This window comes from Malaya genurostris, chromosome 2 (assembly GCF_030247185.1).
Source record: "Malaya genurostris strain Urasoe2022 chromosome 2, Malgen_1.1, whole genome shotgun sequence".
Classification (NCBI taxonomy): domain Eukaryota; kingdom Metazoa; phylum Arthropoda; class Insecta; order Diptera; family Culicidae; genus Malaya; species Malaya genurostris.
In genome coordinates, this window is record NC_080571.1 from 312,619,632 (window position 1) to 312,645,260 (window position 25,629).

General features: G+C 37.7%; 1 protein-coding gene across 1 annotated transcript; it reads right to left on the reverse strand.

Annotated features, from left to right (window-relative positions):
- Nucleotides 1-1,690: 1,690 nt before the first annotated feature.
- Nucleotides 1,691-24,846, reverse strand: LOC131431130 (diacylglycerol O-acyltransferase 1). Its single transcript, XM_058596644.1, has 9 exons — nucleotides 24,289-24,846; nucleotides 11,455-11,617; nucleotides 3,772-3,900; nucleotides 3,614-3,705; nucleotides 3,386-3,547; nucleotides 2,955-3,101; nucleotides 2,532-2,878; nucleotides 2,308-2,474; nucleotides 1,691-2,249 (listed from the first exon to the last, which is right to left on the reverse strand). Exons 2-9 carry the CDS (start codon nucleotides 11,568-11,570, stop codon nucleotides 1,928-1,930), a joined length of 1,482 nt encoding a protein of 493 aa, XP_058452627.1. The 5' UTR covers nucleotides 11,571-11,617; nucleotides 24,289-24,846; the 3' UTR covers nucleotides 1,691-1,927.
- Nucleotides 24,847-25,629: the final 783 nt, after the last annotated feature.

Below are 25,629 nucleotides of genomic sequence, written 5' to 3' on the forward strand. Positions count from 1 at the left end.
TAACTGATGTTTTGGGTTTGAAACGCGTCGCTTCTCGGCTGGTGTCAAAAAAGCTGAATTTCATTCAAAAACAGCGTCGTGTTGATGTGGCCAAAGAGATGATTTCCAACGCAGATAGTGACCACATTCATCGAATGCATCATAACTGGTGATGAGCTGTGGATTTATGAATATGACGTCGAAACCGTACAACAATCGACCGAATGGCGCTTCGAAGGCGAGCCGTTGTTCTAAATTTTCATCCATTATAAAAATCGCCACACGAAAATTTTTCAACTTCTTTGTATAGACGCCAAACAAAAACTAGTCGTACGATATGCGTCAAAATTTGACAGAATGTGTATAAAAGTGTTGCCAACGTTGAGAGAATAAAAGTTTACCGATTGGACAAGCGCAGGAATTTTAAAATGAAAATTCCGGTTCTTTTTTTATCATAAGGTATACTGATCAATCAGTAGAATTACATATGTGATCGAAAGGTAGAAATTCTGAAAGCAAAATTCGGCCAGCCAGCCCCGGTCTCCCCTGTTGGAATAAAAATCAACACCTGTATATAACTTTCTATTGTATTGGTTAAATGAAATTTTTGGGAAAAATACTTTAGAGTGTAAATGTTACATGTGGTACAGGAAGCTGTACCGCGAGTGGTTGATGCAACCGAAATGCATCGTGATGAACGATGAGACGTCCATTTAAGCCGTACATAACAACTGATAACATTAACGGCCATATATTAAAATAAAATAACTTCCGAAACGCATGTTTTTCGTCTTCCAGTCCCACGAAGGTGACTCTCTGTTTTGGCAGGATCTGTGGTTCTGGCTTCACGCCATTACGCGAAACCGATGATAGAGTGGTACGAAGTCACCGATGTTGTTTCCGTGCTTAAACATTCTAAACTGATTATGGTTGTGAACTCCGGAAACAGGGAAGTCCAACGTGTGGACATTTATCGTGGAAGAAGAGGTTGAATAAATCAACTTCGCGTAAATTTATTGTGATCATTTTGTTCTGCATTTTTTAGCATAGTGTTGAAGTGTGAAAAACATTGAACACTTCCGGTGAAACTCTCAACGGGTGAGCACGTTGCATCGTGTTAGTCCGGAGAAAATTCGAGTATTTCGCAAGAAAGAAAGGATTTTTATCCGTTCTTTGAAGACTCGACGCAGCCACACAGCCAGATTTTCGCTTGTGGTCAAGTGAAAAGGAAGTCCATTGGACTATAAACGAAAATTAACTGGCAATATAGCCTTAGTTGCTGTGCCATCAAATCGCCGTCATCTCAAATGAGGTGACGCCAACCAGAAAAAGAAGAAGAAGAAAAAAATTGAAAAATGGCATTCTGGAAATTTATACTTCGTTCGGTCATGTTCCGGAGACGGGATGTGCACTATTAAAGTAATTGAGTAGTAATGGACCAGATTAAGTTCACTGGTAGTTCGCAAATCTCTGATTAGACCGGCAGTTCGCGATGAGCTCGAGTCTGCGACAGTGCTTGTAGAGGATTACCATGCACTGGTGTTTGCGAACGACAGGTAGAATACGGATAGAACGGATGAACCATCCAATTTTGGAAGGACCAATCCTCGTCCTAACGCCTAAGGTCAGCCGGATACGGCTTGTAAATACATTTTATGGAAGACGTTATTTTTCAAATAGTAACTAAATAAGAAAAAAAATTTACTAACCATTTCCACAAAAAAAAACTTTTATTAAAAACAGTAAATATACGAAAAATAGTTTATCTATCAAATGCATATATGATATATGACTTGCAAGACAAATGATGCCATGGGATTGTCTTTGATTTGTGTTTTTAATTATTATCTATGTGAGTACCATGACTGCGGTAGAAGTTAGTGATGCTTCATTTTGTTCGAATTACTTGCGACTAAGTAGTTAATTAGTCACTAGTTCCATATACTAATCACACCAGAACATCGTTGTAATGGGTTATCATGTAGTCATGGTAGTACATCATAATTGCGAGCGGTTGACCGAGAATGATGGATGTCCATACTACGATGTTACCCCACCGGGGTCCGTAATTTTTTTCCATGTGCTTCGACACAACAGAAAGCGGTATCTGTGCCATCATTCCCATGAACGCCCAGATTTTGAACGTCTTCAGTGGCACACTGACGAGATATTCGTGGAAGAAGGCACTTATGAAGAATACTATCACTGAGGCAGCCGTTTTGGAGTAGCCCAGATCGACCACCGGAATGTACAGATGTCGAACGCACCACCTGAAAAACGAAACATTTCATTAGGCACGGAATATGAACTGGTGAGAATCATTCGTACTTATGTACTGGCATGTTCCAGGTCCTCCAGAAAGTGTCAATATTGTTGGCATTCCACCAATCACTGTAGAAGTTACGATCAGCAAAATGCAATAACTCTCCCATTAAGTTTAGGAACGAATGGAAGGTAAGATAGAAAAAGCAAAGCCACATCAGGTGATTCGGGATCTAAATTAATGAGATTTAAAACATTTGTTCAAGTATGCAACTAAGAAACTAAAATACCGCTAGCTTTAGCAGCCGTTCAGAGGTTTTCGTCAAATCCATGTTAGAAAATGGAACCAGTGAATTCCGCACCGAAGGAATCATCCATTGTTGAAACAATCCCATGACAATGTGCACACCGATTATCACTTCCAGCATTCGTTTAATCAGAAAACGCTTCCGGATTCGCGACGTCCGAGGAAAGTTGAGTTCGTAGCAGAGAGTCGGTGCTAGCAAGAAGTAGAAGAAATCTTTCAAGTGAAGATTGTCCGGATAGTGCACCAATGCTGGCACTTTGTCCTTATCACTGTTCGGTATTACCCCGTTTCCATTGCTGGTCCGGGCCTGTTCGTGTTCGCGTTCATTCTCTACGGTTTGAACGGATAATAGAAATTTAGTTATGTATTTCAACCATTTCAGCTTAGAACAGACTGGGTTACTTACGGAGCTGAGCTATGGAAACACTTTGACGACGACCAGACCGGCTGCGTCTTTTTTTGTGTTGAGTTCTGCACCATAAATTAACCTGGACGTAGCTCCACATCTTCAGGAACATGATGCAGTAGATGAAGCAAACCGTCATGGCACCAACTGAAAAAAATAGAACATGAATGTTTAAATTTACCCAAAGTTATGATGCGTTCGTCCCCATTATATTCTTTTCAATTATTATTTAACCACGTGAATAAAAACACATTGTTTGTAATTAATCTTTTCGCAAGACCTTTTGCAACACATGATTTTCAGTATGAGGCGTCACTGCACCACCCTGGAACAGTGTTATATTCAAGTTCAAGGTAGCCATGTACTACAATCCACTTTGTTTGAGTAGTGTACTCAGAGATTATTCAGATATACAGATTGAGCCGACTTACCGAGACTAAAAGTCTCTCCTCTAACGTGTATCACAACCATGGGTATCAGCACAAGCACTACAATGTTGACCACATGCACAACCATACCGGCGCTCTCCATCAGTATGTCAGCGGCAAGACCCTTTTCCACTATCAAACAAATCATTATAGGAACTATTGTATCTGCAAAAATGAAGGTTGTGTTAGTTATTTTTCTCCAGATTTGCGAATTCCACCGAATCGACTTACAAAAAATCAGCATCAACGACGGATGTCCCTGGCCTTCGTTTTTCCCCGTCAGAACCACAAACCACTGCACCGGATCGACCCGGATACCGTATCTAACGAAATCAAAAACTGCGGTTAACACTAGAATGTACTCGGGTGGAAGTAAATTAACACCATACTTGATAAAGTTTTCTAGCACCAGCCGGAAGCCTCCCATCGTAAGCAGCAGAAAGCCCCAATTGACCAGACCGGTGAAATTGTCGAAACCTGAGCTCCAGGAGAACAGCGAGTCCCGTGGTCGATGGCATCTGCAAAATGGTGAGAAAGATGAGATATATGACGATAATGGGGTCTATTCCTGGAAGGAATAGCCATTAAACGGGTCTTGCTGTAAGAAATGTTTCGCAGAAACGAACGTGACATGTCTTTGGGGATTTTGTTTCAAATTTACATCCTTAGAGACAACTTCAATTGTGCGAGTAGAGATCAAAACCTGTTTATTCACCTAGTGGTACAAACATGCCTTTCTCATAAGCCTGGGAATTTAGCCAGCAAATGATTCACATATGATAGTTGCATTTTTTGAAATCGTTATCCCTGCGTGAGGGAATGTAAACGTGTAATGAGTCAAATATTTAAATGCAACCGTCTCATTGAACTAGTGTTGGTATGAATTAAATTCGCTCTGCCACTGGGTTATTTTATTATAAAAGTTAGTTTCTTCCAGTTAGTTTAAAAAATGCAGGTATAAGTACGACACGACCGATCACGATGACATTAAAAATGCATAAGCAACCATCTCTAAGCCATATTCGGTTCGAAACTGATCATTGATGCCAGATAGTTGTAGTGTCATGTCCGTGGATTAACATTTTTCCCGGAAACTCGAGCGTTGTCAAGCACCAAATGCACAAGAGAAGACCTTGTTATTTCTTCACCTTGCAAAATGGTTTCCGTAGAAACATTCCGATTTCCATAGATTATTTCTACTCGTTACCACACTGCAAAACGAGCAGTTGACTATTTATGAAGCGGATGACAAAGCGAATATTTCGCCCATTCGCTCTTAATGAAGGCAAGCGTTGACTGAGCAGAAAAATGTTACAGAGCATGTAGGTATTTAGAGATTCTGTTTTGTGCGAAAGATCATATTGTGCACAACAGTACGGTATTTTTTCATGCATAACGCGAAGCCTCCCTGTACCGATCGAACCAGAACTGTTACTGAATGAAATGCGAGGTGTGAAGCAACGATCAAAACCGTCGGCCGTATTAGAGGAATCAAGAACATAACATCATTATGACATGCTATGATTGGCTCGTGAAAACATAGCTCAATTCAAATCGATTTTTCAATGGTGTGCTTATGTGATAATAAAACGACGTAGCAACTCATGTTTAAGTGAAATGTTTCCGAAACGATTGGCAATAAAAATATATAAACCAATCAATAAATGAAATCAAGTTCTAAGCGCACATAGTCATGACAGAAAATCTTACGCGTTTTAATTTTTTTTAATTGACACCCGGCCCGTAAAGTGAAGAGTAAGGCATTGTTAATGCCTAAAAAATTGTAATAAAATAATTATTGAAGTAATTCGGTTAAATTTTTGTTCTCGTTAGTCCCGCGTAAATGTAAACATGTAAAATTGTAAGAGAGTTCTATAGGGTGTTCCAGAAAGACCAAACACGAATTTAATGCAACTTTGTTGTATTCAGACGAAGTTTCTTAAGCTGATGGTTAGTGTGTATCATTGTTTACATTTCAACCAGTAAACCTGTGAGTTTCAAGTGCCGGTGTCATAAGTTTTCAGCAAGTATTTTTGCGAAGCATTCCCCCAGAAAAAAGCACCAGTGGTGCACTATTTCCAATGTTTCACAGGGTCGGTTCGCGACAATGCACAATGTTCCCAAATGTGGGATATAGATACGACAATAGAATACGAACGATCAATGCGTCTCCTACAAGTCTGAAGGGTTTCATACTTGACAGCTATGTAAGTGTCAGCGCGAACATCCATCAGCATTCGGCGTAGCAAACAAACATTGACTGGCATCGATCTCTTTTAACTACAAGTCGCTGATAAGGTAAGACGTGGTAACAGTAAACCTGACATGCAGAGTGATTCCCTGCAATTTCATTCTCAATTCCCACACAAATCATGTCAAAACACGCGTTTTATTTCATTTGTGCTTCAGGGGTTAATTCAGGATCTTCACCAATTTTCAGCAGTAAAAGATTCACATTTCCCGAGAATGTACTCGAACTTGTTTAAATGGAAAATTAAGAAATTCGTTGCTTTTCATAATCAAAAATCCCAAATCTTGAATAACTATTCGATATTAAGCAAATCTAGAGCAGGAAAACCAATGTTCACGCTGATACTTGCATTTTTTTGAAATCGTTATCCCTGCGTAAGGGAATGTAAACGTGTAGTGAGTCAAATATTTAAATGCAACCGTCTCATTGAACTAGTGTTGGTATGAATTAAGTTCGCTCTGCCATTGGGTTATTTTATTATAAAAGTTAGTTTCTTCCAGTAAGTTGAAAAAATGCAGGGATAAGTACAACACACGACCGATCACGATGACATTAAAAATGCATAAGCAACCATCTCTACGCCATTATCGGTTCGAAACTGATCATCGATGCCAGATAGTTGTAGTGTCATTTCCGTGGATTAACATTTACCACGGAAACTCTAGCGGTGTCAAGCACGAAATGTACCTTGTTATTTGTTCACCTTGCAAAATAGTTTCCGTAGAAACATTCCGATTTCCGTAGATTATTTCTATTCGTAGGTCTAAGGAGATTTACGTAGATCTGACATCGTTACCACACTGCAAAACGAGCAGTTGACTATTCATGGAGCGGATGGCAAAGCGAATATTTCGCCCATCCGCTCTTAATGAAGGCAAGCGTTGACTGAGAAGAAAAATGTTACAGAGCATGTATTCAGAGATTCTGTTTTGTGCGAAAGATCATATTGTGCACAACAGTATGGTATTTTTTCATGCATAACGCGAAGCCTCACTGTACCGATCGAAGCAGAACTGTTACTGAATGAAATGCGAGGTGTGAAGCAACGATCAAAACCGTCGACCGTATTAGAGGAATCAAGAAGATAACATCATTATGACATGCTATGATTGGCTCGTGAAAACATACCTCAATGAAAATCGATTTTTCAATGGTGCGCTAATGAGATATTAAAACGACGTAGCAACTCATGTTTAAGTGAAATGTTTCCGAAACGATTGGCAATAAAAATATATAAACCAATCAGTAAATGAAATCAAGTTATAAGCGCACAAAGTTATGACAGAAAATCTTACGCGTTTCATTTTTTTGAATTGACACCCGGCCCCGCAAAGTGAAGAGTGAGACATTGTTAATATTTTTGGTTGTAGTTTTGTTCTCGTTAGTCCCGCGTAAATGTAAACATGTTGTAAGAGAGTTTTATAGGGTGTTCCAGAAAGTCCAAACACGATTTTTATGCTACTGTGTTGTATTCAGACGAAGTTTCTTAAGCTGATGGTTAGTGTGTATCATTGTTTACATTTCAACCAGTAAACCTGTTAGTTTCAAGTGCCGGTGTCTCAAGTTTTCACCAAGCATTTTTGCGAAGCATTCCCCCAGAAAAAAGCACCAGTGGTGCACTATTTCCAATGTTTCACAGGGTCGGCTCGTGACAATGCACAGTGTTCCCAAATGTGGGATATAGATACGACAATAGTATACGAACGATCAATGCGTCTCCTATAAGTCTGAAGGGTTTCATACTTGACAGCTATGTAAGTGTCAGCGCGAACATTCATCAGCATTCGGCGCAGCAATCCTTGACTATGAACGAGAACAAACAGCGACTGGCATCGACCTCTTTTAACTACAAGTCGTTGATAAGGTAAGACGTGGTAACAGTAAACCTGACATGCGGAGTGATTCCCTGCAATTTCATTCTCAATTCCCACACAAATCATGTCAAAACACGCGTTTTGTTTTATTTGTGCTTCAGGGCTTAATTTTGGAACTATCATGTCTTCAGAAGAATTTCTGTTTGAAATAGTCCGCTTCTTTAAATATTATCAAAGTTGTCATTAATCCACCTACAAGTGAGTTAAAAAAAATATATTGCATACAATACGAGATAGAGCATTTATAGAGATATCTCGACACCATTGCATTTTAAAGTGTTTGAGTCTTCGGCGTATTTGTTCAAACAACATGATCTACAATTTTTATAAAGACATAAATGCTCTATCTCGTATTGTATGCAACATAATTTCTTTAACTCGCTTGTAGGTGGATTAATGACAACTTTGATTATACTAAAAGAAGCGGATAATTTCAAACAGAAATTCTTCTGAAGACATAAAAGCTCTAAAATTAACCCCTGAAACACAAATGAAAAAACGCGTGTTTTGACATGATTGGGACCACTGTGCAATGGAAAGTGTGAGCATCGAAGTAGTTTATAACGCTAGTCGGAAGTATAGTGAGGACTTATAAACTAAAACCTGGGACCGTAAATCGTGCAAGCTTTCATTCGTAAAAAGGCTGCTCCCTCGTGAAATGTGACCAAAAAGCTCCAAGAATACCTTCGAACGCTATAACCTACTGTTACTGTTTTTGGTGGGATTTGGCATCAGTGCATTACACGAAGGACACGATAGCCTGGAACAAAGCCATCAAAGTCGAGCTCGCAGCCAAGGAGATGAATTCTCCAAACTGTCTCTAAATCAGTCCAACTGAAACTGACAAAAGCATATTTGCAGAAAGAAACATGCCAAGACAGCGGAAACCATTCCATTTTTTAGAAAAGACTGGAAAAAGGCATCCAAAATTGTTGCCTCTCAGTCGAAAGCTAATGAGTAGCGTAAAATCAGACGTCCATTCTTTGGCGTACAATTCAGTGGATCTCGGAATCTGAATTACATTGAACTGTTATAGAGTAAAACAAAGAATAGAACAAACACATAAAAATTTCATTTTCTCAAAAACTTAGCCTCTATTGTTGTTTTCAAATCGTGCTCAGACTTGCAGGGACACCCTATATCACACTTCTAGTGGCAGTATGAAATTGTTCCGCACTGTGCGTCGTTCTGCAGCGAGGCAATGTTATTGCCTTACTGAAAACTAAGCCGGATTTGTGTTTACATCAAAATCAGCGAGGTCTTTTTGGTCGATTTGTTTTGTCCGTCGTTCGCACTTAACAAGTGGAAATTAGTTCCATAAAAACTCAACAGAAGAGCCTTAAAATTCGACGAAAATGGCTTCAGCATTCTTTATTTGTTCTAGTCATGGCAACTTTGTTCAATTATGATTATATGAACCACTAAAGGCTTTTTGTTTACTTATAGGCAGAAAAAAATTTCTGATGGACTCGAAGGATTGTTCAGTGTTTTGAAAGACGCTAATAATTCCGGTCAGGCGGAACATTTGACCCTTTTTTCGCGGAATAAAACCAATTTGGAATTTTCTTCATTCGTTTTTGTGTGGTTTTTTTGAAATCCGAAAATCCCGAATTTTAACCAAAGAAAAACAAACAAACAAAAAATTACCGAACAATTAGTTAGATCCATTTGGTTTACAGTTTGCGGTAGTTGTTTGACAGTTCAGCAATTACCGAACGATCGGTAATCAATTTAATTACCGAACGTTCTGCTGTTGAAAATTCGGTAAAAATTTGGTCGTTATTTTGTTATTTTGAGTAATAGTGCAGCAAGTGTGTGTTTAGTAGTGAGTGTGCTATTTAATGAATAATGTTGATTCGCAAAACTAAAAATGCTCAAGCGACGGAAACTGAGAATTTACCGCCCCAAAATTCAACGATATTAACCTATGGAAGCGAAGCCTGCAAATATTTGTCGGTAGTATCAGATTTCTATGGAATGTGTAAAAATTTACAATCGTATTATTCAAGCTGAAAATCTAAAATTGGTCTTCAACAAACCCATCCGCGAGTGTTTGTTTTTATTATTTTTTCAGTAGTCGTGTTTCACCTCGCCTTGTTAACAGCAATGCTAATAGGAGAAAAAGGATACTGGTGAGATCGTTCCTTAGACATTTTTTTTTACTTAAAATGTCTTATTATATTTCTCCTGAGTATCGAAAATCAGCTTTTGTTGAGATCGTATTGCTTACCAAAACATATTCGGATCTCTTTCCCTCACTACTAACACATCTCCTATCCCGTGATGCTCGTGGAGATACAGTGGTACCCGCTGTCTCTAGAAACAACGAGTATCGGACTAACATACCTTTTCCTCAGTAGCACAGCCTTTGGTCGTAGCCAGCGTCGTTATTGATGATTTAAAGAAAAGTTAGGAGTAAGAGGGTATGTACAGTGAAAATGATTTGCTTCTCCCAAGCATCATTTTCTTGGTTCATTGTACATTTCCACTCATCCGATCAATGACGAAGTGTAACTACGGGCGATCTACTTCAGCTCAGCTTAGCTCTGAGACTGCGAATCGCTTTCAAAATCAGGAATTTTCTAGTGAAGTTTTCTTCATGCACAAATTCTGCATAAAATGTTCAAAACGACAAATGTAGCAATAAGAGATTCTCTTTGTTTACTTTCTCTTTCGATTATTACGGTACTCTTAGCAATTCTTCTCTCCAATTATTTACCGATAATAATAACTAAGGCTATCATATCTCTCTCTCTGCGTGTGTGTGTGTGCGCGCGCGTGTGTGTGTGTGTGTGTATATATGTGTATGTATGTGACAAATAATGTCACTCAATTTTCTTAGAGATAGCTGAACCGATCTTCACAAACTTAGATTCAAATGAAAGGTCTTAAGGTCCCATACAAAGTTCTTGAATTTCATATTGATCCGACCTCCGGCTCCAGAATTACTAGGAAATATGTGCAAATTTATTGAAAATGCACACTCAATATTCTCGGAATTTTATTAACCGATTTTCACAAACTAAGAAGCAAATAAAAGGTCTCAGAATTCTTTAAAAAGTTCCCGGAAAGTTGATCCAGATCCGACTTCCGGTTCCGGTATTACAGTGCGATTAGTGAAAATTTTCAATTTCATGAGTATTTTTTCATATGCGATGGCGAAACGAGGTGTACATTTTTATAAAACTTACTGCTACATTCATCTAGTTGGCAGATCTTGTTAGTTAGTGAATATATAAAACTGCTTTGGGGCTACTAGTACCCGCATTCCGCTTCCGAAAGCACCGATAATAGTGAAGAAAATCTCAAAAAACGGAACTCACTTCGATTTCTCAGCCGATTTTCACAAATCGTGTTTCAAATTAAAGCTCTCATTGTCTTTAAATATACTGTGCAATTTCATCCTGATCCGACTTCCGGTTCCGAAATTATAGGGCGACGAGTGTCAGAACATTCAAATCGTCATTCAGAATGACGATGCAAAACTAGTACGCGACGGTACGTGCGGCTTTGCTCCGTTCGCAGCGTGCTTTGTTCAATTTCGTATAGCGTGCTCGGTTGCCACGTTAAATTTATATTGTTCAGGTGAAAAAAATGTAAATTTCTAATTCTTTTATTCAATTTGTACCTACTTGTTGGTGTTATTACAAGATCATGATTCTATAAAAGTACACTTATTGCCTTTCTCAAAAGGAAAAAAACACAAACATGTGACATAATCCATTGATCCGAAATTTTTTTCTCTGCTTGTGCATCAATCTGTTTCAGGGTCAAAAGAAAGTCGAAAACAAAACAAAAATAAATTGTTCATGCGTTCAGTTAATATAGGAAGTGCACGATCACGATTCCAAAGTTCGAGCACACTAACAAGCACTGATTGCCTAGTGATTGAAACTCTCGGACAGGGTTCCGCTGGAGATAACATGCTTCTGCTTCGGGATACTTACGGTTTGTCCGGTTGAGATTTCCGCTGTTTGCTTTCTTTGGTGGTAATTTCTTCGGCACGTGTCACGCTTTGTGTTCTTCGGTAACGGACCTTACTGTCCTCGCCATCGTGTGACATTTTTAGATGATATAACTTTGGTTGCGGCTTTGGCGGGGCTCCAGGTTCTGCAAAAGAAACAATCATAAACGATTATTATGATAATAGTCTCAACTGAAACTTCTGTTTCAAAGGTTGTAATGATTTCAATTGACGATACTGCGATACACAACAACACTCAATGTTCGCATAAATTAGTTTGAATTAGAATAGAAATTCACGACAAGAAAAAATGCATCGAAAACAAACGATAAAACATTTTTATTTTCAAATATAAAAATTCTTGCAAAGATAAACTAGAGCGCTTTGGCGCTGGATTACCGAAAGCGGTGATAAGATTGTGGCTGCAATTTAATGTCAGTGTTTTGAAGCTGGCTAAAGCTGGTCATTCGATTTGGTAGATAAATAAATTTGGATACATAGAGTCTGGATTCATACATTAGGGCTTATTTTTTTTAATAATTGATACAGATTTGGACCGTAACCAATGTATTATAGCCCTTAATAATACATAGGACAGTATCCATAAAGTGGTACGTTTTTTGCTATTTTCCCGTTTCAAATTAAGTTTTCTTGGAAACGGTACAGAATATAGAAACACCCACCTGACAATGTCATCGAAATTTAGTTGAGAATATTCTGTGAAATTTTCAGAATGATTCATTGAGTTTAAAGGCATACCTCTACTTGTTCATCGAATATCTCGGCTTTGAAGGCTTGTATCATAAATCTACCGTGACAAAGTCAAAGTTAGTACATAAAAACATATATGTTATCGTGATAAAAATAAAGTCTTGTATTTTTCTGTGAAACAAAGTCAGTTTCAATGCATCCACCATTTTTTTCGCTTTGGTTTCCTGATAGCATTCTGAAAAAGGAGAGAGAAATAAAATTGGCTCGACAATGCTGCCAAACACACAGACATTCAATCTTTGTGAAAGTTGATTTTTTTTCATTGTTCATTGGAATCCATGTAATGTCCAACCCATACGATAGATTCATGTGATAAAACTCAAAATAATAAAATGTATGCTGGCAACCCGGTACAATTTGCTCATATACGAGAGAGTACAAGAGAAATACGATGCGCAAAGGGAATTGAGCGAGCCACGTGGTCGATTTAAAACTCAACACGTGACCCTCTGTCCTCAGACCTTAAAACAACCAACACTTGTCTAGAACAACCTTATTTTAGCTTTAAAACCAGAGATGCCAGGTAAAAATTTCAAAAGTCTGTAAATTCGAAAATCTGCAGTCAGCAAGTACGTCTTGCTGCCAGCAATTTCTTTATAAAGTATGATACGCTAAAAAAAAGTTGGCGACAATTTCAAAAGTCACTATATACGAAATCTGCAGATTTACAGACCAATCTGCAGATCTGGCACCTCTGTTCAAAACATATTTTGTTCGAATCTTCGATATCTCGTTTTTAAACGCAACTATTCATTTGAATTGATGGACAACTGATCGTTTTCTTGGTTTAAACAATCGGGATTTTTCTGCGTGTAGTAACATCGTTTTTTGCTACTAAAAGAAATAATTAGAAAGTCCGCATCGGAATCGGTATCCTCAGTGAACGATCAATTGTCGTTTTAAAATATATTGCATTATTTTTCAGTTGTTCGCTCTGGCCATCTCTGGTGAAAAAAAAGCTATTCCTATATAAATACACAAAAGTGAACGTCTATAGAACGGGAAACAGAAATAGAGCAAGTTCATGGGCCTGATCAACCGTCAAGCATAGCGGATACAATGAATTAACTTCTTATTCTTTCCCTACTATTTCGATTGCAGCAAGTCACGCAATGTACCGTAAGAGATTTTATTAACACTATTAAGCCGGTAAGTTTCGATGAAAATGATTCACTAGTCTGTGGTTAAAAATTTTCGCTTTGTAAATTACTGAGGTCAGTGTCCTATTGATTGCATAACTCACATCTGGATGACTCAAAATATGTTTGATAATCGTTTTTCATTGTAATATACTAAGGCTAACGTGTGGTAATACTATTATCAAGATTTGATGAAATAGAACTATTTTACCAACAGTCATCTTATTAGAAGAGTTATCATATTATTTTGTCGAATCAACGAATTGGGATCGAATCGGATACAATATCTTTGCTTCGGCTCTAAGTAGTAATACCATAGAAAAAATGGTTCGTAATTTGTTCAATACTGCTGTTATAGCAGATCTCACTTTAACTTATGGTTTTCGTATATGCAATGACAACTGGAGCCGTTACCCTATGTGTCACCTGCCCAGTTTCGATAATTGACAAAACTCCTCAAATAATCGTAATATGTCAGAGTTTTGGAACAATTCGCAATGGGAAAAAATAAAAATAAGGTAGAATGTAACGGCGTTATTTTGCCCAATTGTTTCATTTGTCATATTCGAAGAACAAAATCGGTATTGCGACGACTTTCTTATGTCGTTTACCAATGCCTTATGAGTCATCGAACGTGTTGGAACGCCGGTTCACGTGACGAGTGTACTACATTGATCGTTTTGCTGGCTTTGCAGTGGCGTGCATCAAGGTGGTTTAATTATCACTGAACTTTAACCGTGCCAACAAACGATTTGAATTGATAATTACTGCTCAGGGAGTTGTTTTCATCTCAACCTAACCATAAAGATTCATTTCATTGCTTCATATTTATAATATCAGCCTAAAACATACAACATTCTTATTTTGGGGTTCTGGGTTTGTGCAAAGTACATATGATCATTTAAGTTACATTTACGTTTCATCTGAGACTCATCAGTGTATTATATAACCTGCTAATGCCCTGATGAGTTTAAGACGAAACGTAAAAAACAAAATTCTGTTCGAAAACTTTGTTTAATTTATGACTTTGTTTTCATTATGTATTAACATACATTCCTTCCAGACGTCAGACTTAGTGTATAGAATCATTGCATGGCTAGTGAAAAAACTAAGAATCCTTCCCAGTCGGGACTGGCCTGTAAGCGGACGCTCTATGCATTGAACCACCAATTCGGGGCTACCTTCATCGCATTCTCATTGACGTTTATATGTATGTGCAGTTAGTACATTGTGATTAATAGTGTCTAGTCGAAAGAGTATAGAATAGTAGATATAGTCAAGAAGTGTGTATTATAGATAGTGTAGTAACGTTTCGAGTGGTAATAGAATTCCTGGTACAAAAAATCATAAATTCAAAAAAATTAAAACGCACGGAGAGCCATCAATTACAAAATCACAATGTAGCAATTGTTGTTTCACGTTCTGGTAATTTTAACTAAACAGTAGTTCCATGTGAAAAAGATTTGCGACCTCTCAGAAATTCATAATATTTGGTACAGACGTTCTCCGTCGAAAAATGAAAAATGACCTGTAATTTTTCTTTTTGCTATTATGATGACTATTTCCATGTTGGGGTGGATCAAAAATTCGTATACAATTTGCGTATACATAAGCTTTACGAGGCCGATTGACCCATGTTTTTGTTACACAATATTATTTTTTTATTGTTGGATCTCGTTGTCACCCTTCTTCTAGGGGGAGAGGAGCTTCCATTTTCTTCTAGCAAAGATTGGAGGTCACTTTGTCCGTGGCTCATATCATCCATTGCTACATCGTTGGAGTTGTGAGTGGTTTCCGTTTCCTTGTTTTCATTGTTGATCGCAGTTCCACAATTTGGCCATTCTGAAATGCGGAAATGAATCCCGGACAGCATTTTGATAGTTTCTTCTACTCAAAATGCATTAAATATTGAAATATATGAGTGATTGAACGGCTTGTGTTACGATTATATTCATGTAATGAATATAATCAAGGCTCAAACTTACAAATGATTTGGAATGGCGTCCTACTTCCTGGAATACAAACGTAATCATCTGCGGTTCTTTTCAGGATCGCAAAAGTAACGTAAAGAATTTATTTTGAAAACTATCTTAAACTGCTGCTTTAATTCCTAAAATATAAACGAAATCCTCCGAGATCGAATGTTCCTTTTCAGGACTACAAATTTTTGTTCTAGAAAATTAGGCCTTTCTACACAACATATCAAAAACTTAGCGAGTGAAACTTTTCGTTTCTGAATAACAACCAACCATGCCCATTTAAAAAAATCGTAATCTTTGAGCCGACTTTTTTAAATTTTTAGATTTTTTTCATAAGTACGTTTATTTCATAGGCAATATACATGAGTTTTGCTTCGTCGTGGCATCCACAATACATAGTACTTTAAACCTAATACATTTCGAATATCATATTAATGTTTTGGTATTCATTAGTTAATCTAAACACTGTTTTTATCAAGCGATTTGCTATTATAAATTACATTGAATAAAATACCTTCATTTTGTACATGATCTTATAACTATTTCAGGTTTGTTTGTATCAGTCCATCACTTTTATTCAATATAATATAGCTGGCTATTGGTTGAACTCATGGAAGAGAAAACAGTCGAACATAAAATAAAATTTAAATTGGAACTACAATGGACTTAATGAAATTCTAAAGGAGTTTCATGTAAGGAAGGTCACGACAAGCAAGAATGTCGCGAACTGGGACATTGGGTAGTCTACCTTGGGTACGCAAGGACTTTATTAGTTGAGATCTGACATCACGATAATCCACGCATGTCCAAACGACATGATCAATATCGCGATGGCGAAGGTCACAAGCACAATGATTAGTCTCGGAAAGTCCAATTCGAAGGAGATGTGCATCTAACGTGTAGTGATTGGACATGAGTCTGGACATCACACGAATGAAGTCCCTACTCATATCCAGTCCCCTGAACCATGCCTTTGTCGATATTTTAGGAATAATTGAGTGCATCCACCGACCCAGATCATCTTTATCCCAAGAAGCTGGCAAGTGTTCTTTGGCGGAACGCGCTATAGAATTCGTTGAAAGCAATCGATCTCTCATGCATTGCACCCTCAATAGCACCACGTTTGGCTAAAATATCGGCTCTTCATTGCCTGGAATGGAGCAATGAGCCGGGACCCAAACTATTGTGATTTTTTTTGCCAGCAGCGTTTGAGCGAATGGCTTCAATTGCACTCAGACCATCTGTGAAGAGAAAATAATGGTTTGGAGATAATGTGAGATTATACTCAAACTATAATGAACAGCTGCTAACTCTGCTATATAAACAGATGCAGATTCTTGAAGCTGAAACATTATTGTTGAATATACCAAACTCAGTAGCCTCTTCAATTCGTGATCCGTCCGTGTAAAATATTTTCTCAGAGTCAATATGCCTGAACTTACTTGTAATTATTTTTGGGATTTCCATCGAGCGTAGGGGTTCCGGGATTCCACGCACAGACGACCAGCTCTGTTTTCTCCGCAGAGAATTCGATACCCAGATGAACAGCCCAAACGGACAAGTTATCTAAAGTATCTTGCAATGGTTTTTGCAGATCAATAGCTTTGGGTCCAGTAACTGACACCACGCCATCATCTGCCAATTGTCTTAGTGTGCATGGGGTTACTAGACAGCTGTCAATATCATTCACGTAAAAATAAGCGGACTGAGACATAAGCCTTGTGGGAGACCCATGTAGCTAACTCTGAATGTTACCAAATCGCCATGTGACAAATACATGCATTTCTCTGACAAAAGGTTGTGTAAATAATTATTTATGATCGCTGGAAGTCCGTGTTGATGGAGCTTGTCTGAATGAACATCAATGGTAATTGAATCAAATGCTTCTTTTATGTCTATAAATACAGATGTCATGTGTTGTTTTTAAACGAAGGCAATTTTGATGTCAGACAAAAGTAATGCAAGGCAATCATTCGTCCCTTTATTTCTACGGAAGCCAAACTGAGTATTTGACAACAAACTGTTTGTCTCGACCCAAGTTTCGAGAAGTCGAATAATAATTTTTCCGGCATCCGGCTGCTCGGCCATCCATGGAAGTTGACCATCAATGTTAACTTCCCTCTCTGAGCAGCCTAGATAGCCGTGTAGTGTCGGTAGCGGTTTCCCAACTGCTAAGAATAACGCTACGGTCCACCTGTACCGGTGGTATAAGTCCACCAAACAGGTAAGCCGTGTGGCATCCGGCGGAATTATTTTTTACCAAGAATTGATCCACTGGTTTCCTATTCCATGTCGTAAAAGGCCACAAAAATAGGAACTCCTAAGTCAAGGTGTATTTCCGTGCCGATGGCTGAATGGCTGCAGGAGGTTAAACATTGCAGTCGTGAACGGAATATCTTGGGTTTTTCCCTTACTGGATACACGCAATGCTTAGCAATCAACTTCTTTGATCATCGCTTCGGCAGGCCAGAGATTAGAAAGCTGAGTGTCTGTGGGTGTCCTCAAGGTGGTGTACTATCCCCACTTTTATGGAACCTAGTCGCTGATAGTTTGTTAAGGAAACTTAATAACCTTGGACTTCCGACTTATGGTTTTGCCGACGATTATCATATATTGATGACCGGTATAAGCATTAACACTCTCTTTGATTTAATGCAGCAAGCCCTGCGATCTGTTGAACAATGGTGTTGTCAGGTTTGAATTATCTGTAAATCAGGGCAAAACATCAATGGTGCTTTTCACTCATCGTAGGATAATTACAGGAGCTCGTCCGTTGCAGTTCTTTGGTTCAGGGGTCACTGTGGTCGATCAAGTTAAATACGTCGGGGTTATTCTTGACTCAAAACTGAATTGGTCTGCTCACATTGACTTCAGGATTGTAAGAGCTTGCATTGCTTTCGGCCAATGCAGACGAGCTTTTGGAAAATCATGGGGACTCAAACCCAGATATATTCATTGGATCTACACAACTATCGTTAGACCAATTTTAGCATATGGATGTCTTGTATGGTGGCAGAAAGGAGAAGTCGCGACAGTTCAGTCAAAGCTAAATCATCTCCAAAGGATGGTCCTAATGGCGATGACAGGAGCATTCACGACAACTCCTACTGCTGCTCTAGAGGCGCTACTGTGCATTAAACCACTACATGTGTTCCTAAAACAAGAAGCATTATCTTGTGCATACCGTCTTAGGGTTACAGCGCTTTGGAACAGTAACCCATTAGAATATGCTACCAGTCACACTCGCTTGTGGTCTCAAATGGTTCCGTGGGATGAGTATTTACTCGCTCCTAGTGACCTAACTCTCACATGCAGTTTTCCTTTTAAAACATTCAATGTGAGCTATCCTCTTCGTTAGGAATGATTGTCTGGTTGTCTGGAACGACAACTTGATGAACACATAGTTTATTATACGGATTTAATAATTGCATTTATAATTGCACTCAGACCATCTGTGAAGAGAAAATAATGGTTTGGAGATAATGTGAGATTACACTCAAACTATAATGAACAGCTGCTAACTCTGCTATATAAACAGATGCAGATTCTTGAAGTTGAAACATTATTGTTGAATATACCAAACTCAGTAGCCTCTTCAATTCGTGATCCGTCCGTGTAAAATATTTTCTCAGAGTCAATATGCCTGAACTTACTTGTAAATATTTTTGGGATTTCCATCGAGCGTAGGGGTTCCGGGATTCCACGCACAGACGACCAGCTCTGTTTTCTCCGCAGAGAATTCGATACCCAGATGAACAGCCCAAACGGACAAGTTATCTAAAGTATCTTGCAATGGTTTTTGCAGATCAATAGCTTTGGGTCCAGTAACTGACACCACGCCATCATCTGCCAATTGTCTTAGTGTGCATGGGGTTACTAGACAGCTGTCAATATCATTCACGTAAAAATAAGCGGACTGAGACATAAGCTTTGTGGGAGACCCATGTAGCTAACTCTGAATGTTACCAAATCGCCATGTGACAAATACATGCATTTCTCTGACAAAAGGTTGTGTAAATAATTATTTATGATCGCTGGAAGTCCGTGTTGATGGAGCTTGTCTGAATGAACATCAATGGTAATTGAATCAAATGCTTCTTTTATGTCTATAAATACAGATGTCATGTGTTGTTTTTAAACGAAGGCAATTTTGATGTCAGACAAAAGTAATGCAAGGCAATCATTCGTCCCTTTATTTCTACGGAAGCCAAACTGAGTATTTGACAACAAACTGTTTGTCTCGACCCAAGTTTCGAGAAGTCGAATAATAATTTTTTCGAACAATTTTCTGATGCAGGACAACATTGCAATGGGTCTATATGAGTTGTGATTGGAAGCTAGTTTCCCCGGCTTTTGGATGCCGATAACTTTCACTTGCCTCCAGTTAGATGGAAAAATATTTTACTCAATAAACTTGTTGAACAATTTCAACAAACGTCTTTTTGGAAGGTCGGGCAGATTCTTCACCAAGTTGAATTTAATTCTGTCCAACCCAGGAGCGTTATTGTTACAAGACATGAGTGCTATGGAAAACTCCATCATTGAAAAGGGGCTATCATAAAATTTTCAGATGTGTTTTGTAAAAATACTTATATTTACTAGAAAAATTACGGAAATATAAAAATTTTTGGATTTTTGTGAGGAAAACGCTACTTGTATATGTTTTTAGCGGTTTTCTCAGTTCATTGACATGCGCTACATGTTTTAATTAATTTTTTGAATTTTGACTTTTTAACAACAAAAATATCTATGTGAAATTTTCCGTTTTTTAGTCAATAATCTTTTGAAATTTTCAAGTCAAAATTTGAAACATTTCGAAAAAAATATTCAAGTCAAAACTTTAAATTCGAATTTTTCAAATGAAAATTATGATCAATTTCCTTACGTCGTGACAAATTTCGAAAAAAAAACATTAGTAAAGAAATATTTATTGCAATAGACAATCAACATAATAAATTGTTAGAACAACAGAGACTATTTTTGCTCAGTAGTGTAATGTAGTGGTTACATCTCTTTGAAGTGTTTCTTCTTCCGTTTGGGGTGTGTATCATTGCTCGATTGTATTGTGAGAGCGTAAACCGACATAATCTATGAATTGAAATAGTTTTCAGCAAAATTTAGTGGAATGTTTATTTGTTTTGCATCATCACTCTAAATGATAATTTGAAATTTTAAAATACTTCACCCAGTATTTGCGGAATTCAGATTCAGATAAAATTCAATAACATTCTAGAAGGCCGTATGACCGTTCATTTGAGACTAAGTTTGTGAAAATCTCAGAGAAATTTGAGTTACATTATTTGTCACATACAAACACAGATATATGCTTAGTTCGTCGAGCTGAATCTAATGGTATATGTAATTGTGCTCTCCGAGTCTCGGATAAAAAGTCGGTTTTCACAGTGATTGCATAGCCTTTCTAGTTGAGAAATGGAAATATGACCGTCGATTAGTTGTACCAAATTTTAATCAGTCAAAGTCAGAAAATTACTAAGATTTTAGTTATTTTGCGATCGTTGGCTTCTCCATGAATGTACCATAGGCTCTAACACATTTGAAAAATCATTTATTTTTTCTTTATATATTCTTATAGCAAAACATTTCAAGAATATTCTGTGAAATTTTCAAGCCTTTCTGAACAAAACTCAGCAAGTTATGGGTCTTTATCTTTGCTTATCTCATACTGCGAAGAAGTAAGAGCTCAGCACACAGGCTCAAGATTCCTGCTTCGACTGACTTAAAAACTTGACAAAACATTCTTGAAATGTTTTTTTATAACAAATCATAAAAGAAAAATATGATTTTTTGAAAATGTTAGACCCTACGGGCTCCCATTAGTAACAAATTGATTCCATTGATTTTATAGACAAAAAACTTAAAGCGCGTTTTTTCTCGAAAGCAGGTTTGAAAGTCCGTGTCCATCGTCATTCAAAAACTACTGCACCAATTTTTATAAAAATTAAAACACATTTTCTACGTATAAAAAACCAGACCCCAAAGTTTTCCTTTTTGTTGTTTGTTACTTTGGGGAGCTTTTATAGCTACAAAATGGTGGATTTTTTCGAGAAAAATCGTAGTTTCCACTTTGAACAACCACCAAAAATTAAAAAAAAAAAACAAACGGAAATACTTCTACTACAACTATGCTGTTTGGTTTATTGACTTCTGATTAGTTTGCGCTGAGATACAGTGGACACCGCAAATCATGATTTTCAACAAGCGTTCTCAAAAATATCTCTTCACCGATTTATTTCTCAGTATTTTTTCACGAAAAAATTGCAAAATGTTATTTGAATGATGCTTTGTATTATGCAAAATGTTTGAGTTTATTTTGTTGAACGATAATTCTGAAAAAAAAATCGCAAAAATGATGATTCATGCCCTACCCCCATTAAGTGAAATAAAACTTGATGTCTTCTTAGTTGTTGTATATCAGGTGTACAACTTTGCTTCCGCCGTTTTCCGATAGTTGGCTGTACCGGCTGAGGCTGGTTAAAATATATTGATGATAATGCCTTTAAAGTGAGTGTGTACAGTGCCTAACGAATTGTCATCGCCGTTTCAGGGACAGTTGTTCTTGTTTTCGTATTATTCACGCTCGAAAATGTCTGTTTATGTGCCCAATTCTCGCCATTTGCGGGAAGTTTTACTTTTCTGTTACAATTCGAAAATAAATGCAACTGAAGCGCATCGAATGCTTTCAGAAACTTACGGTGATGCTGCTCTGAGTAAAAGAACGTGTCGGGAGTGGTTTCAACGTTTTAAAAATGGTGATTTCGATGTCGAAGACAAACATGATGGTGGAAGGGAAAAAATCTTCAAAGATGAATAACAATTTACTACGAGCTCTTAAAACCGGGTGAAAACATCACAGGAGCTCGCTACCGAACGCAACTGATGCGCCTTAGTCGCGCACTAAAAGAAAAGCGGCCACAGTATCAAGAGCGACATGGCATAGTCATCCTCCAACACGACAATGCTCGGCCTTACGTCGCAAAAGTGGTCAAAATGTACCTGGAAACGCTGAAATGGGAAGTCTTACCTCACCCGCCGTATTCCCCAGATGTCGCCCCTTCTGACTTTCACCTGTTCCGTTTGATGGCACACGGCCTGGCAGATCAACATTTTCAATCCTTCGAAAGGTTGGAAAAATGGATTGCTTCATGGATAGCGTCAAAAAAGGACTCCTTTTTTCGAGCCGGGATCCGAAAATTTCCGGATAGATGGGAGAAAGTTGTCGCTAGCGACGGACAATACTTTCAATAATACATCTGTAAGCACTTTTTCGCAATAAAGCTTTAAATTTTGGAAAAAAACGGCAGAAGCAAAGTTGTACACCTAATATTTATACCGATTTTATAGAATTTTGATGTCGCATTCGTATGAAACCATTAAACCAGGTGTGCCAGTAAATGCGAATTTCTTTTTGAATGAAAATACATATTGATTGCAAGTAATAGGCTCAAGATACTTTATTCCACCAGATAATGAATACCACGTCGAAAGAGCTGTTCATCTTTTGAAGCGGTTCAGTTGTCCGTTTTTCCACATCTTCATAACTGTTCAGTGAATACGTGAGACATCGATGGAAACAAATAAGAGTCGAGAGGAGCCAAGTCAGGGGAGTAAAACGAGTGGGGCAAAGTTCCCATCTCTGTGCAGGAATTATGTTTTGGCCGCTTTCACTTTGTTTGCGGAGTATTGTTGTGCTGCAAAATGACTTTTTCATAGCTTGTGTTTTTCGAACAATGCTCGATTCAATTTCATCATTTACTGTCGATAGCGATGCGCAGTTTTCCTTGATTTGAAAAGCGATATTTTTTTCTACCAAATTCACAGCATCGCTTTCTTTTCAATGCGATTAGGTTTTGCAGTTCATAATTTTTAATCATGATCCGATCCAGAAAACTCTTTTTTCCATGCCGTGAAAGCGAAATTTCTCTCACTAGTTTTCTCCTTTCTTGCTGTCTGGGATGGTTAATGAGGAACTTATTTTACCATCGACTGAATCTTTCCCTGTAGACGATCAGCTGATCTGTAGGTGTAGCCACAATTAACTTCCCCTAAATTCGCAATAGTTTACTAAGTAGATCACTTTATCTCAACACAACACAGCATCATAAAATTCAGGGTGGTCGTTTTTAAACTAGTCCGAAAATACCGGAAACAAAAAAAAAATGAATTCGAATCGTTTTCTTTGAGATGGCTGAACTGATTTAATCAATCTTAGCTTTTCACGAAATGTCTTATGGTCATTTATTATTCGTGATTTTTTTTTGGATCCGATTTCCGGTTCTGAAATTACTAGACGATGAATGTTGGAAGTTTTGAATCGTGATTCTAAATTATATCTTCGAAATCACTCGAAACTTTGCTCAAAGATATTTCAATTTGTAGAGCTTGTTAGTTAATGGCTAAGGGTTTTGAAACAGTGGCTAGCATTGAGCTCCGGTATTGATACCGGTTTGTTTGAGGTTATTTTGAGAGACAAATGAATAACACGTACGCTCTCAATTGCTCAACTACGACGTTATATCGCGAAACACGGTTGATCAAAATTTTATTAGCAGTATTAAAAAAACGAGCGAATATTTGGATATGTTCATCAGGTTAATTGAAGTAATGATGATGAAATATAACTATAATGGTGTTTTTTATTCCCTGAAAGATGAATTTTGCGTTGAGTTTTAATGTAATCTTTAACCTGTATATTGAAATGCATTTTACAAATGCTACATTTTCTAATCTTCCATATGAACAAGATTGGTTTTTCAAGCAATGTCGTTGGTAAATGATAGGTGAAAGAGAGAGAAACAAAGTTTCTTCTTTCCACTATAAACATTGGCGCTGCCTCGTAATCGCAAACTTCTTCGTAGTGTAAGCTAGTTATATGTAAGCACACAAACGAGCAATCAACACTGTACTGACCTTGATGCGCGCGGTAAAAAACACTAATTAACGATCATTAAACCATGCGACCCGGTTGAAGGTTCGTAGAACCGGTTTCTTGTGTAGTTTGGCAGCTCTGCTAGTCAAAAGTGTAACTTCAACTTCATTGCACTTTTGTAGAACACTACTTTTTCACACTAAGCATCACGAGTTGAAACCGTTTCCAGACTGAAATAATTCCTGCGCTATTGTAATTGTACACACATCAAAACACACTAAATTATATAACGCACAAAAGTCCTCAAGAATCAATAGGTCGAACGTTTATTAGCCCAACTTGCGTCTAGTTCGGTTGTTGTGGTCACACTAAATAACACATCTTACTAGCTCACTAATCATGCAGCACCTTATCAGTGCATCACTATCAATAAATATGTTTAATTACTTCTCACTATCAGCTAGCGCCTGGTTCCGGAGCGCGTGAAAATGAAATGTTTATCACTGGATCGAATGCGGTTACTGAACTAAATGAATATACGACATCGACAAGCGTGATGAAGAAATTTTACTACATCGTTCAATACCCGTCCGTACATCACTAATATGCACCTATTCTGAATAATACGGCGCCCGGTTGAAGTGCGTTCTGTGGAGTACTAAAACGTTGCGAGAGAGAGAGAGAGAGAGAGAGATAGAGAATGGTTGTATCCGTCATGTGATTACTGCTCTCCGCTCCTGCTGATAGTACAACTACTTAGAAAAACCAACTTCGAGTGTACTATCGAAGCGTTATAAGCGGTTGTAAACAAAAAGTATAAGCTCAAAGCCGCCCTAAATCAGATAACCAACTAATCTAATCGGAAGTTTGTTGTTATTATTATTATTATTATTATATCGTTTATTTTTCCCCGACAAAAGGCACATTATTAAGAAGGCAACATCGTCATGTTATCGATGTGGAATCAGAAGATGTATAAAACTTACTAAAAGAAATATGAAAGCAACTCGTATGAGTTAGTTCTTCTGGTTTTGTGCGGTTATGTTGAGTTCAGCGGTGACCCACACACACACACACTCCGGCTCGTATTCCATAATAAAAGCAGTCAGGAATCGCATTGTGCGATGCTTGACGAATCATATGTGTTTCAGTAAAAAATTATTCACCTATATTTCAAAACGACCAGCGAACATAATTTTAACATAAATTTTAATAAAAAGCTTCTTTTCAGTTATCTGCTGTAAATCTAATCATCCGAAGCTTTCCTTCTAAATAAAGATTTGATTATTGGTTGGGTCTTTTTAAGAAAATAATGGTCAATTTTGAGAGAATTGCATGAATTTTGCAGCATATATCGATGAATATTACAAATCCACTAAAGC